At 33.5% G+C, this 16,431-nt stretch overlaps 1 protein-coding gene across 1 annotated transcript in view; it reads left to right on the plus strand.

Moving 5' to 3' along the window:
• Positions 1–7,417, plus strand: part of LOC144845713 (integrin beta-like protein C) — a 31,238-nt gene extending 23,821 nt beyond the window's left edge. The window contains exons 4-8 of the mRNA XM_078703141.1: positions 5,791–5,888; positions 6,084–6,349; positions 6,598–6,753; positions 7,049–7,089; positions 7,293–7,417. Of these exons, the coding sequence (XP_078559267.1) occupies positions 5,791–5,888; positions 6,084–6,349; positions 6,598–6,753; positions 7,049–7,089; positions 7,293–7,417 (686 nt within the window). The remainder of the gene's footprint in view (positions 1–5,790; positions 5,889–6,083; positions 6,350–6,597; positions 6,754–7,048; positions 7,090–7,292) is intronic.
• Positions 7,418–16,431: the final 9,014 nt, after the last annotated feature.

The following is a 16,431-nucleotide window of genomic DNA, read 5'->3' on the forward strand; positions in this document are numbered from 1 at the left end:
TTTGTTGACATATGAATAATACGACTTATTGCATAGACGCTTAACCTTATTACGAATAGACTTATAGTCATCCCATGCAGATACAGAACCAATACGTTCGGCTTTTCTGAACAGTCTATGCTTTATATTGATAAATTGCTTGATGTCATTGGTAACCCATGGGGAATGTTTCCGCTGCTTGCGGGATTTCAACGGAACTGAGTCACGGACAATAGCTGTAAAAATATCCAGAAATCCATCCCATGAGTTGTCAACTGAGTTTTCATCCATGAAGACATTCCATGTGGCAAGGTGGACAAGTTTTTTTAGATGGTCAATATCAGTTTTGTGGTAAGCAAGAAAATTACGTACCAACAATTTAGAATACGGTTTGGTAAGTAATACGTTAAAGGAAACTGCATGGTGATCACTGGGATATCAATGACATCAAGTGAAATTAAACGGTCTGGCCTGTTTGAAAAAACAAGATCAATTATTGTACCAGATGATGGGACCAAATGATTAGGCCTAGTGATTTCCTCAACAAGCTGAGTACAATTTAAAGCATTCATAGTGTCAAGAAAAATGGTAGGTATCGTATGTTTAAGATTCCAATTTAAATTAAAATCCCCAACAATATAAATATCATCATACTTTGGTAAGTGAGGTAATAAAGGCAGAAGAAAATTGTTACTAAAGTCATTCCAAGGAGACTGAAGAGTTCGGTGGGCAGTAACAAACAGCGAAAAGCATCTTATAATTGTCAATCGAAATAGAAAAACATATAACTTCATGAGGACCAGAGTCCAGCAAATGACAATGAATGGGATTCAGTTCGTTCTTTATTGCTGCAAATACACCGCCTCCTTTCTTGTTGGGTCTGTCCTTTCTGATCACCATATAATCTTGAGGAATGCCCAGTGAAGATGTCAAATCTTCTGATGTAAGCCAGGATTCAGTTATTGCTAAAATATCAATGTTTTGAATAGAGAGAAACGCTTGTAATTGAATGGTCTTGTTCCGAAGACTGCGGGCATTCATGTTAAGACAATTCAAAGTTGACGCAGTACTGATAGATGAACTCGATGAACGCAGCTGCTGCTCCTGTGCCTGATGCTGATTTACCGGGCCTGGGTTAGGGTGTATGTCACCATCATATGATAAACTACAATAGTGTCGTGTTGCAGTTGAGTTAGAGTAAAGGACCTGAGGAGGGCCTTGAAATTTGCGCTTGATAATACTCGGATTGTTTGAACAGTAATTGTGCGATAAGTAGGCATGCTGCTCAACACTGTGACTCCAAAAGAGCGATAAAAGGACATGAGAAATATAAATAATAGTTATGCTCACCATCTTGAATGCAAACAAATCCAAGCGAAATAAGAATCCTATGTACAATGATGATGAGTCCAAGCATTGACAGGCAAATGATCACAATCGACTTTTACAGGACATCACAGCACAGTTAAAGTATTTAAAAAACAGTTATTATCATAAAAATCGTCAACAAAAATATGTAAACACTGCGTAAAATTGCTTAAAATTCAATCAGCGACTATAAAACTGTGGGTCGGTTCTTATATATGATTAAAAAATGTACTCCATATAGTATAAAAGTTAAAATGGAAGTCCAACGCTTTATACAAGTTGAAAATATATTGCACTATGCCTAGGCTAGGGGTGCGCCCTGCCTTCACACTGTCGTCGCCGTCAGATATACATTTGTCAGATGTCAGATATACATTTGTAACATACAAAATGTTTTCAAGATGCCGTTAAGACACAAATGTAACAATACCAGGCGGTGTTCGTCGTTTATTTGTCAAATGTGGAAGGGATCGGACCAGGCTCTGGAACAATCTGTCTTTGTAGATGATTTCATCATTGAACAGTTTTTAGAAATAGAAATATTGTCGAATATATTTCTACTAGTTCTAATAAATGTATGTATTTTTTGTATTTCTCTGCATACAAAACAACAGCGTACGTTGCGTACATGACATTGCCCAACATCTAGTGTTTCTACACTATATTAAAAAAACATAAATAATTGATAATTACATCACTGTCAACCTTATAATCTATCGTTACATTAAAACAAATTATATATTTATCGTATGATAAAACGATGATTTGTGCGTTTCGTGTTTTTTTTTCATATTCTTCTTTATTTTTTTCGTTGATTCAATTGCAAGTAAAACCAACGCCAGCCAAGAACGACAAGAAGTAGGTTAAATGCCAAATAATACCAGGTAAATAGATGGATAGAGTGTTTTAAAGATTGACCAGACCATAATCGGATAAAGGGGAGTTCACACCTGTTCCGTTTTGTTAAAGATGTCTTGTCCCCCTGAAAAAAATAATTCCTAAGAACATTTTTGTTGAATATGCCATTTCAATGTAACATAATAGTAATCCACTTTGACCAAAAATTGGATCGAAAAAAAAATCTATTTACCTGAAAAAGCTGTACTTTAAAGCCAAAGATAGTCAAATTATGGAATTAATTAACTTTATTAAAATTACAAAATTACATATTCAAAGTCCAATTTAATTGATCTTCATGTTTTTGGGGGATAATACATCTTTAAGTAATCGAAAAGCATTTAAAGAATAGAAGCGTTCACACCAAATCCGTTACGTGAAAAATGACGGACTATTGGATCGACCATCACAAAGATGACACGGGCCATTTCATCAGTAGATGAGACCATCCGCCACATCTTCACAACAATTAATAAACCAAGATCAAGAAAGCTATACACGTGTGAGACATGAGTGTTACTTGGCACTAGAGAAACCACCTGATGCAGACTTTGACACAGATGTGAATAATCAACATCATATGGAAAACAGAAAAATAATCGTATCGTGGCGCTATAGTACATTTGGATCTAAACAGTTTTATAGTCAAAGTGCCTTAAGCCAAACTTTCAGATGATCACTGTAGGCCTACTAGTGCATTATTTGTTCAAAAACACAAAAGACTTATTCGCGGCACATCGACGTATATTGTGCAGTAAACTAATACAATGTATTTCTTCTTCTATGACTTACTCTGGTTGATTGATTTCAAATTTAATAAAACATTATTGAAACGTGGTATGTGTGTTGTATTTCTAAATTATTGGTGTCAATTGACCAATCAACAAGAAGCCAAATTTACAAGACCATATATGGCACGTTTCTTGACTGCATGCGACTAATTAATATAGTACTATAACTGAGCATGAGTATAAATATGTTGTTATTGGAATAAGTTTGCGTTACTTAAGTTTAGTAGCGCAGTCAAGAACAAGCAGAACACTAAAAAAGATGAATATTTTTTCTGTCTGTTTAACATTTGCGGTTTTCATCGGGTTGTTCCACTCTGGAAACTCATATTTTTTCCGAGGTGCGCTGTTTACATGGAGGCCAACATCAGTAGGAAATCAGGTTAATGATGATTCATTCTTTGAAACTATATTAAAATATTAGTTATTTTCTTATTTAGTTACTCCTATTAAAATACATAAAGTAGACTACTGTACTGTAATTCTGTCTCTTCAGACATTTTAAATAATTCATTGGTATCAGATTTGAATTTATTTACAAACAAGTAATATTTTATAATTGACATTGAAATATATATTTATACTGGGTAACCTCTTCAGTCAAACACTGGTCTCCCAGAGGGCCCAGTTGGTGATCAGTGACTGTGATGTACTAATACACCGGGGTAACTACTCGTCTCGAAAGATGTACTAGGTTCTTTAAAGTGCACACGAGCTAGATGTGTACACTGGACCTACGGTTTATAGTCCTTATCCGAGAAGACTCGTTCTACCACCAGAACCATGGAGTGAGTGAGCCTCGAACCCCTGCCGATGTTATGGCTACGTAATTACGGTTCCATTGTCTTAACCGCTCGGCCACTCACTCACCCAACTGCCGATCAATCTCCTTTTTGTTGGTTTCCCAGTACTGGTGTTCTTCAGACCTTTTGACGGCGAAACCCAAACATTTATAGAAACATGAGGACGGGGAGCCACAATTATTAAAAACTAACTATTTGTTTACATCTCGCAGACTCTTTAATGTCCATCCACACCTTTCTCATCTTTTAGTATGAATCTTTTTCGTTTTGTTTTTTGGTTGTTTGTTTTTCTTAGAGACTATAACCTTATAATGGGTGTATTATTTTTAGATCGAAATTTCATGGAGGACATCTTGGCAAAGAAGTACATATTATTGTGATGAGACTACAATAGCAAATCAAGAGATACTGGATGGTGGTGGACAAGGATATCTAAAATGTTCTGGATGTTCTGGAGGTGTTCATCTGAGCTTCCATTGTACCGATTTTAGCGTTAGTGAAGATTGGACGACTGGTGTAAACACTGTCACATTTGATCCTTCGGGAAACACAATATTTGTCATGTCGTAAGTCATAAATTAAATTGTTCATATCTTAATTAGAAAATCAAAATTTGTATTTTAGTCTTTTGATCTGTTTGACCATCTTCTTGGTTTCTGTTCAATGGCTGTTAACTCTCTGTCTATTCATTTTTCTCACCTTTGATTTGTCTACTTTTATCTTACTTCGTTTACATTGCCTGTTCTTCTACATAGTACAACTCTAAAGTCACCATTTTGTGTTAGAATATTGGGAAATTTCGTCTGCAAAATCTAAGTCGTTTAACTGATCCATGAAGTTCGACTTCTGATGTGACATCAAACCAATCCGACCTGCACACTGGATTCATTCTTTATTATTATTTTTTTAGTAATATTCCAAAGTGGTGCACGGTTTCCATATAGATAGTCTTTAACACGGTTGAAATCTGATTTGAAGTCTATAAAAGAAAGAGATGTCACGTTTACTAACTCTCTTTCTATGCGAAAACATGCTTGTTCAGTCGCTCATTTACTTTTGTTATTAATGCAAATATTGCTCTACTCATCACCGTTGTGATGACTCTCAATAATTGTGATCCCTCTTCAGTTGCTGCAAATCTTCATTCTTGGCGAGTTTATCTCTGCCAAGCCTTCTTTCCCGGAAGAGAATGATGTATACATGTTTAGGTTGAATGATACATCATGGTAACATTGTATAGGTATAGTTATTTAGTATTAAGTTAATTGTTTCTTACAGGACATAAAACTATTTAAACTTTAGTTTCTTTTTTTTTGGTTAAAATTTAAAAACCAATTTTGTACTGTAGCCTACAATTTATACTTTGAAGGTTTATAGGTTCTTCCTGGATTGGAAGTCTATATATTGGTAGTCATGGTTTTTGGGAATTTCGAATGAGTGTTGACCTTACAGTAAGACCAGACATTGGAAGACCCAACTCATCACCAATTTCTTCGGTTACTCCAATTGTTCGCCTTCAGCATGGATGCAACCATACATTCACTATACCTGGTAAATATCGGAGTTGCTTCATTTTTTCTTTTAGCCTAGCATAACAGATTGCATTGCGTATTTCAGATAAACATGCAATATTGTTTAAATCATAGTCAGTGTTTTCGTAATATTGTAATTTAAATTGATTTGCAAACATATGTCTAACAGACATCGTTTGAATGTTTTTTTCGTCAACACTGTGTATATCACCTAAGAAATCAAATTGCGATCTTTTGTTGCCTCTTCTCATTGAAACAGACTCTCCTTTTGTAAAACTGTCGCCTACCTTTGAATAATTTAAGATCAATTAAAAAATCATTTATTTAGCAAATGTCAGGATACGATGCACATTTGATCATCTTTTTGGATTTGGGCATATATAAATGTTTGATTATTGCTCTATTTTAATAATTAAAATACAGTAAATGACCCAGACGGTGATATGGTACGATGTCGATGGGCTGTAGGTTCAGAATGTGGTTCTGTTTGCAACGGATTTCCAAATGCTATACTAAACAAGGTAGGCGTCTACTGACAGATTTTTATTCCATTATATTTATGTCTGGTACTGCTAAAATTACTAACAATGCATACACAAACATGGTTAGCTGTTAGGAATGTGTGTTTAAAAAGTGTCTTAATGAACTTAAGCGAACCCATTTAGATAAAGTTAGAATGAATAAACTGTGAACACAGATGAACATTGCCTTTATAGGAGACGTGTACATTCAGTTATAACGCTGTGTATAATTCTACGGGTTGGTTCGCTGTGGCTTTGATGATCGAAGATTTTGGGAATCAATCGTCAACAACACCGTTGAGTAAGATACCTCTACAGTTTCTGGTAAATGTTTTCAGCAATCAAGGTCAGTGTAATGCCACCCCAGAATTTGTCTACCCAACGCCTACAGACGGTTCGTGTGTTGGAGTTTCAGAAAACGAAACATATATTCAAAGCATTGTGGCACGAAGTGCAAACGGGTAAGAACCGATTAATTTTACGTTGAATGTTGTTTTCCACTTAAGCGTTTTCATTATGAATTTAAAATTATTTTTAGCGATTCTCCAAAAGAACTGTTTGTGCGACTTAGTATTTCGGTTCAAAATGTTGTGCATCCCTTGCTTAATTCTGGTGATTTTAAGATGGTGACGATGATGATCATCATCCACGTAGATTATAATTTGTATAACTGTTTATTTCTGATAAAAAGCTTTTTCTGCAATTACAGAATAGCAGGTATTATGACTGTCTCGCCGTTGGGGTTCCATAAATCTGAACTAGTTCAGATCGATGTTGACTTATTTTCTGTGAATCTAACATGGACTCCGAGTGCGAACCAAATCGGCGAAAATATAATTTGTTATACGGCAAAAAGTACAACTGGGTGAGTAAAAACTTCAACAACTTCACAATTTACACAATCTTATTACTCATGGCTTCCTTAATACCACTATGGTAAGCATTGCTAGTTTCCTTTCAGACTGTTTTGAAGCAGAAATGCTGCTCCTTTAATGTTAAAGAATGTAATTCTAATTTAATTCGGCAAACTGAATAAGAGGAAACGATGGACCAATGGCCCAACACTAAAGTCCACTTTACTAAATATACAAAAGGCACATAAATTTATTAACCACCGTCTATAATACTAATTATATCTTGTGTTTGTATTAATTTTGCAGTCAAACATCTCCGCAAACATGCATTACACTTGTTGTTGGTGGTATGTCTTTTTTTATAATCAATATTTTGAGAAGAGTGCTCTTTTCATTTTTCTTATTAAATAACAAGCCAGTGTATAATGTATAATGTATGAGTCAACATATTAATAATCTCAGTTTCTTATTTAACGTTCTTGTGTGTATACAAATAACATTTAAGATCAGCTATGTTTCACGACAATGTTTCTATGTTATTTTATTACAGGATATGCACCGAATATAGTTATTAACTCTCTCGAACCTCAGCCAGGAACCGAAGTACCAGTGGATCATTCCGTATATTCCATGACATTTGATAATGATGTATGTAAATCAATTATTGTCCGTTAAACAATTGAAATATATACTGTATATACCTTTTCAACATAAGCAGATGATACATAACGTGTTTATGTAACAGTCATTTTGAAGTTATCAAAACATATACGCTTCTTCCTTTTGTGAAATTTTTCTTTCTACCACCAATAATAAAACACCAATTGTGAATTGACCTTTTTATTAAATAAACTTTTTTTTTAATTCCTTTTTCGAGGAGCATTTTTTTTTTTTTGGTTTGCGAAACGATTTTAATTTGTTTTCAAACTGTTAAATATAAGATACTTGTTTACATAATAATATGTTTCGTATGTTTTTAAAGTGACGTTGCTTACCATTCCTAGGTATTTAATCTTTTATATTGACTGCCCTATTCTCCCACGAACAAGTATTCTTATAGTAACTTATATGCTTTATCATATTAGATAACACACCTTTATAGGTAGGCTTAATGGTTCAAACGTACTTAATTCACCTAATCTATGACTGCTAAAATCTACCAGAGGCAGCTAAGGAATCAGGTGTTCCGATTCGTTGTATTTATACATCGGCAATAGATTGTATTGTATTACATCAACATTTCTTAACAGATGGTGCGTCCTACTAGACCAACATCCATCCAGATCTACGATGCTTCCAATGACATTCTCGTCTACACATTTGACGTTTCGTCTAGTCCAGATGTTTTGTATTTCACAGTTAATCGTTCCATTGAATTTACAACACGGAATGTTTTTCTACATATGAACCGAACTTACTATATTTTGATGGATGCAGGAGTAGCGAGAGGTATAGAAACGTGTGGACCACAATCTCCAGCAGTACAGGATCGATCGATTTGGACATTTAAAATAAGTATGACTTAGTACCAAAACTGCTTATGTAAAACAAATATGATTTCAATCAAACAGCTTTTGAAACAAAATATTCATTATGGTAAGGTGTTATAATATTGGCCTACGTTATTTATATTGCATAAATTAATTATAGTTTCAGACACGGCGAATGAATGCGGTTTTGGGTGCTTGAACGGTGGTACATGTGATACTACTGCAGACGGTTCCAGCTTCTGTGATTGCCCTAATGGGTTCATGGGCCAAACTTGCAATACGGGTAAATTGAAATAAATCTTTCTATACATTATTTATATATGTCTAGATTAAATGGGTTAACAAGCTTACAGCACATATTTTAGAAGCCTTTTTCCAATTAATTGGTTATAACCTTTAATACATCATTTGGTATTTTCAACTTCAATCAATAAAAAAAACACCTAGTAGACATATTGTATCAATATGTTCATGTAAAACGTTGACGATGCATAGCAATCGAATTCATTAAAAATATTAACAAATCAGTTGGGCCTTTCCGTGACTTTTACCACTTCTGTTTTGATTTGTTTTTCAACTATTACAAAATGCATAAATTCTTGCTTTTATGGAATCAAGTATGACACTACGTTTAATTTAACACGATTCTGTTTCTTTTATTCCAGTTGTTGGATACTGCGCATGTGCGTTGCCATAGTTCATGTTCATCAATCACAATCGAATATAATATGGTACTGGTTACTGGTACTTCGGTATAATTTCAATTTATGTTATCTTTAGAGTGTTAATGGTTTAAGGTTTTACATTTTAGTTTATATATACCCAGACATGATCAACATATTCTCTGTTAATCGGATTTGAAGTATTATTTTATTTACATACTGATGTTTAGGCCTACATACTGTATTTTCGGATGTCACTATAAGATACTATCTAACTGTCTGTTGCAAATCAATACTTATATCTAACTGATTGCAATATTCAGTTGGATAGTATCGGGTGTATTGATAAAACAGTTATCTAGTAATTAGGATGATTTTACAGTATTTGATATAGGAGTTTCCTCATTAAAATATTTACACAGACTGAATGTTGTATGCTAAAATATAGGCACTACGATTGGTCCTGATTAACATACATCTTTAAATATTATTTATTTTAAATGTTACTTCATTATAAATATGCATTATTAAACTTAATCAAGTCAATTTAGAATAGTGTTATCATGGTATTGCTTTGTTATAAATGACTGTAGATGTATTAATACTTTGGGTTTTAATTTTGATTTTGTTTCATTATAGGCCTACATATAGGCCCTGATAAAACACATGATTTTTTTTTATTTGATATCATATCGTATTCAGTTTTATATTAATTCGTGTTTATTTTTTGGAATAAAAAATACTTTTATTTGAAATAGAATCTCGTTTTTCTCATGAATTGTGTCACTTCATTTATAAAACGCATTTTCCGAAGAAAAACAAGAGTTAAAATAATAACTAGTTGCTGTTTCTTTGTACGAGCACAGGAAATCGTTACGCTATGTTTCTGGCTCCATGTTAATGTAGTTGCTGGTCTCGCCGATATTTTACTACCGCATCAAAACAAATACTATCTTTCTGGAACAAATCTTTTAAATTGTGTTCGCTAACGTAAACAACGTCCATAACGATTAATCTTGTTGAAAAATTCTCCTTCACCTCGTCATTTATTCCCCTACGCGAACAATTTGTCCTGAACCTAACCCTCTGTGCTATTTTCTATGGACGGAATTAGAAACAAATATATATATTAATATTGTTGATAGTCCACATATCATACACAACATAAATAAAATGATATTTGATCCCATCGATATTTTACTACCGCGTGAAAACTAGGACCGATCTACTACTACTACTCTAGGACTGGCTACTTATTGCAAATGCTTGTCTTCATAATGTTTTATATAATCTTATTGGGTTGCTGAACTCTTAGTTTAGAGTGTTGTTCAAATCGGACTGGATCAATGACAGTTTCTTTTAGTTTGAACATTCAGTGAAATTTAGAGGTTTGTGACCCGAGGTGACATTGACCGTTTAATATAGCTTGTAGACACGTGATTATGTGCATCATTGTCATAACCTTTAGAATATGTATAACAAGTTGTGTAGCTTAGATGTTTTTATTCATCAAGTTTGGTTAAAATAAGACATTTTAGAAAAGAAGCTTGTGACTAAGTTTAATTAAAATCGAATAAAGCATTTTTGAAAGAATTAGCTTGTGGTTAAAATCATATAAAAAGGAGTCGAAACAAATTAAAATTAAAAGATAGAGCATAAGCATATTACTGTATAGGCGTAATTATAGCGTGATTATTGTAACAAGGTAAACACCTTAACAACATTATTCGTCGACGAGCTGTGCAGGCAATATTTTACCAGTTCATGAAAACACCATGGTTTGTAATAAACTATTTTCATCTTTTAGTTTTAGGCCTACATAATGGAAACAAAATTCATTACTGTGTCAAAGATTTTCGAGAATGAATTATTAGCCTATACTACTATCTCTCTGGAACAAAATTTTAAAATGTTGTTCCCTAACGTTAACAAACTTCTCCGTAATGGTCAATCTCCTTCACCTCATCATTTATTCCCCTACGCGAACAATTTATCCTTAACTTACTAGAATAATAACGGGGAACACGTCGACTTATTATTTAAAATTTCTTCCTGATGTTGTTAAGTTATATCTTTTTAACTTCTCTTTAATACCATGGTCTCCAACATATCGTCTTCAGTAGCTAATTTTGAGGAGTGTACTCTGTTTTATTATTGAAATATTTAATCAAGAACTGGGTATGAGATTTTCCTAGCTAAACAGTTTTGTGTAGTCTAAAAATTACTTTGCAAATACTTAAATTGCCGAAAAAGGTACTTTAAACGTACAATGCAGATATTATATATATTCTTTTATTTAAAATAGTGGTGATTATAAGTATTATTATTATGTTAGGCCTAGTGTTCTGTCAATGAACGCTGCACGCCATCCTTACATTTTGGATTCAATAGGCCTACACTAATGTATTATAGGGATAGGAACAATTGTTGGTTTGATTTAAAGTGGTGTTTTCTCATTGTTCATCTGTTTTCATCATTCTTCTATTTAAATAGTTTAATAATGGAAATAGTTAAATGTCAATCAGGATTAATGAAAAATGAACTTTATACAAATGAGTAGTGTTTTGATTATGAATGCTTGGAAAAAGAGATTTTGTATAGTAGTGGGAGTCACTTTGCAACACTTTGTGCTAAGCTGTTAAAATGTGTAATGTTTTTGTTTGGTCTTCGTTTAAGTAATCTCGTGGGCCAACAATTAGGCCTACATGCTTTTAAAAAGACAATAATTGGAATATTTGAAGGAATTCGGGAAATATAGTTTGGTACTTAGCGTACAAAGAACCCTTGTAATAATAAAAATGAATTAATACAGTTATCAAAAATTAATATGCCATTTATTTCTACTTATCCTTTCTATAAATTTATCCTTAACTTACTAGAATAATAACGGGGAACACGTCGAATTATTATTTAAAATTTCTTCCTGATGTTGTTAAGTTATGTCTTCTTTCAATGTGTAATAACTTCTCTTTAATACCATGGTCTCCAACATATCGTCTTCAGTAGCTATGTTGAGGAGTTTACTCTGTTTTATTATTGGAATATTGAATCAAAAACTGGGTATGAGATTTTCCTAGCTAAACAGTTTTGTGTAGTCTAAAAATTACTTTACAAATTCTTAAATTACCGAAAAAGTACTATCAACGAACAATGCAGATATTATATATATTCTTTTATTTAAAATAGTGGTGATTATAAGTATTATTATTATGTTAGGCCTAGTGTTCTGTCAATGAACGCTGCACGCCATCCTTACATTTTGTATTCAATAGGCCTACACTAATGTACCGACAGAAAACGTACAAGGAAAAAACCTTCTAAAACCTTTTTACCCGAGTCATTATCATTCCGAGAACCATCGTCTACCCTTCCTAGAGGGGGAGCGAGCGGAGCGAGCTCACCCTCTAGTAACAAAAACGAATGTTATCGCTGTTGATATTTTAACTGTAGGCCTATCATAAACCAACAAATGGCGTGCCTACACTAATGTATTACAGGGTTAGAAACAATTGTTGGTTTGATTTAAAGTGGTATTTGTTCATTGTTCATCTGTTTTCATCATTCTTCTATTTAAATTTAATAATGGAAATAGTTGGATGTCAATCAGGATTAATGAAAAATGAACTTTATACAAATGAGTAGTGTTTTGATTATGAATCTTGAAAAAGGAGATTTTGTATAGTAGTGGGAGTCACTTTGCAACACTTTGGGCTAAGCTGTTAAATGTGTAATGTTTTTGTTTGGTTTTCGTTTAAGTAATCTCGTGGGCCAACAATTACATGCTTTTAAAAAGACAATAATTGGAATATTTGAAGGAATTCGGGAAATATAGTTTGGTACTTAGCGTACAAAGAACCCTTGCAATAATAAAAATGAATTAATACAGTTATCAAAATATGGCATATTTCTACTTATCCTTTCTATCTATATATACATTATGGTTAATTCTGACATAGGTGAGCACAATGGAAAAACTTCGGGACAAATCTCTGCCTTGGATACCTACCTGATCTATCTCAGATGTACCGCGAAATGTAAATTTGATAAAATTAATTTTCACTATTACGATATTGTTCCATATTTCTATCTTAGGAAGATATTATAAAGAGTTTTTTACAACAAAATTTCTGATTTCATAGGTAGATGTTCAGCTCAATTTCAATTGTACGTGGTCAAAGTAATTTCCGGGTTCACGATGAGTTCACGAGTTCACCTTGCAACTACCTGGTTTCAACTAAGTTGGCCTTTAGTGGCTAAAACCCATTTTATTTTTTTGTTTATTTTCGGATCGGACCGCGCGTGTGAAGGTACAGTAGTTACAAAATATAAATTATACTGCAAATTAATAAAGATCAAATTAAATAGACGCCATAAAGCATTGGAATATATTGTGGGGAATAGTATTATAAAATTACATACGGAGGTCTGACATTTTGTTTAAAATCGAGTAAAATCCCGATATCCTAGTTTTATTGAGTAAGCTGGCAGGAATAGGCTATCTGTCTCCCGTGAAGACCGGTATCTCTGTCCATGTTGCAAGCCGTCTAACACGTCTTCCTTCCTTCCCGAAACGGCCCACTCTGTCGCGGAAGTTAGTTTAAAAAAAACGCCTCTCCAATAAAACATCACTTTGAATAATAATAGCTGTTAAAATGTGTAATGTTTTTGTTTGGTCTTCGTTTAAGTAATCTCGTGGGCCAACAATTAGGCCTACATGCTTTTAAAAAGACAATAATTGGAATATTTGAAGGAATTCGGGAAATATAGTTTGGTACTTAGCGTACAAAGAACCCTTGTAATAATAAAAATGAATTAATACAGTTATCAAAAATTAATATGCCATTTATTTCTACTTATCCTTTCTATAAATTTATCCTTAACTTACTAGAATAATAACGGGGAACACGTCGAATTATTATTTAAAATTTCTTCCTGATGTTGTTAAGTTATGTCTTCTTTCAATGTGTAATAACTTCTCTTTAATACCATGGTCTCCAACATATCGTCTTCAGTAGCTATGTTGAGGAGTTTACTCTGTTTTATTATTGGAATATTGAATCAAAAACTGGGTATGAGATTTTCCTAGCTAAACAGTTTTGTGTAGTCTAAAAATTACTTTACAAATTCTTAAATTACCGAAAAAGTACTATCAACGAACAATGCAGATATTATATATATTCTTTTATTTAAAATAGTGGTGATTATAAGTATTATTATTATGTTAGGCCTAGTGTTCTGTCAATGAACGCTGCACGCCATCCTTACATTTTGTATTCAATAGGCCTACACTAATGTACCGACAGAAAACGTACAAGGAAAAAACCTTCTAAAACCTTTTTACCCGAGTCATTATCATTCCGAGAACCATCGTCTACCCTTCCTAGAGGGAGAGCGAGCGGAGCGAGCTCACCCTCTAGTAACAAAAACGAATGTTATCGCTGTTGATATTTTAACTGTAGGCCTATCATAAACCAACAAATGGCGTGCCTACACTAATGTATTACAGGGTTAGAAACAATTGTTGGTTTGATTTAAAGTGGTATTTGTTCATTGTTCATCTGTTTTCATCATTCTTCTATTTAAATTTAATAATGGAAATAGTTGGATGTCAATCAGGATTAATGAAAAATGAACTTTATACAAATGAGTAGTGTTTTGATTATGAATCTTGAAAAAGGAGATTTTGTATAGTAGTGGGAGTCACTTTGCAACACTTTGGGCTAAGCTGTTAAATGTGTAATGTTTTTGTTTGGTTTTCGTTTAAGTAATCTCGTGGGCCAACAATTACATGCTTTTAAAAAGACAATAATTGGAATATTTGAAGGAATTCGGGAAATATAGTTTGGTACTTAGCGTACAAAGAACCCTTGCAATAATAAAAATGAATTAATACAGTTATCAAAATATGGCATATTTCTACTTATCCTTTCTATCTATATATACATTATGGTTAATTCTGACATAGGTGAGCACAATGGAAAAACTTCGGGACAAATCTCTGCCTTGGATACCTACCTGATCTATCTCAGATGTACCGCGAAATGTAAATTTGATAAAATTAATTTTCACTATTACGATATTGTTCCATATTTCTATCTTAGGAAGATATTATAAAGAGTTTTTTACAACAAAATTTCTGATTTCATAGGTAGATGTTCAGCTCAATTTCAATTGTACGTGGTCAAAGTAATTTCCGGGTTCACGATGAGTTCACGAGTTCACCTTGCAACTACCTGGTTTCAACTAAGTTGGCCTTTAGTGGCTAAAACCCATTTTATTTTTTTGTTTATTTTCGGATCGGACCGCGCGTGTGAAGGTACAGTAGTTACAAAATATAAATTATACTGCAAATTAATAAAGATCAAATTAAATAGACGCCATAAAGCATTGGAATATATTGTGGGGAATAGTATTATAAAATTACATACGGAGGTCTGACATTTTGTTTAAAATCGAGTAAAATCCCGATATCCTAGTTTTATTGAGTAAGCTGGCAGGAATAGGCTATCTGTCTCCCGTGAAGACCGGTATCTCTGTCCATGTTGCAAGCCGTCTAAAACGTCTTCCTTCCTTCCCGAAACGGCCCACTCTGTCGCGGAAGTTAGTTTAAAAAAAACGCCTCTCCAATAAAACATCACTTTGAATAATAATCGCCTCCGCATCCACCCCCCCCCCCCCCCCCCACCCCAATCCAACTATCTAATAAACGCCCATCCACATTTATACACACAATATTGTATTATATTTACACAATTATACTATTTGTAGTAGAATTCATCGCACTGTTATCTACAATTTACCAAGCATTTGTTATTCTTTTTTACCCCTTTTCATATCTATTAGAGGATTTTATTTGATTATAAATGTTACCATATTATTAAAACTAAAAAACTTAACATATCCCTCGAATACGCACCTCCCTCAAATGAACTCTGCCTCCCCACCTCCGCCATATAAGGGCCCTACCAAACAAGAAACACTATACTTTAAAATGTTATTAATCATCTAGGACACTGTGAAACAGAGTAGGTTTAGTTACGAATGTCAATCATTTTCAATAATGGTAACCGACAGAAAACGTACAAGGAGATTACGTCCCTCTAAAACCTTTTCCCCCGAATCATTATCATTCCGAGAACCATTGTCTACACTTCCTAGAGGGAAGCGAGCGAAGCGAGCGAAGCGAGCTCGCCCTTTAGTAACAAAAACGATCAATGTTATCGCTGTTGATGTTTTAACTGTAGGCCTATCATAAACCAACTAATGGCGTGGCAAATAATATTTTTACATCTCCTTATACGTAGTCGTAGAGAACATGTTATTTTATTCATTAACCTCATTACAATGATATAACCATCACTGTTTCGAAAGGTCAAAGGAAGCGAGACAAAAAGTATTTCATTACTAAACATATTATTGGTTTATTCATTTTGATTCTCAGCTCTTAACAGCTTATTTTTCCATAGATTAAGAATGAAAGTATTAGTTGAATTTCAATCAATATTAATAACTGTTTATAAATAAATGATAATAGTCC

Source organism: Antedon bifida, chromosome 6, assembly GCF_963402885.1.
Source record: "Antedon bifida chromosome 6, ecAntBifi1.1, whole genome shotgun sequence".
NCBI lineage: Eukaryota > Metazoa > Echinodermata > Crinoidea > Comatulida > Antedonidae > Antedon > Antedon bifida.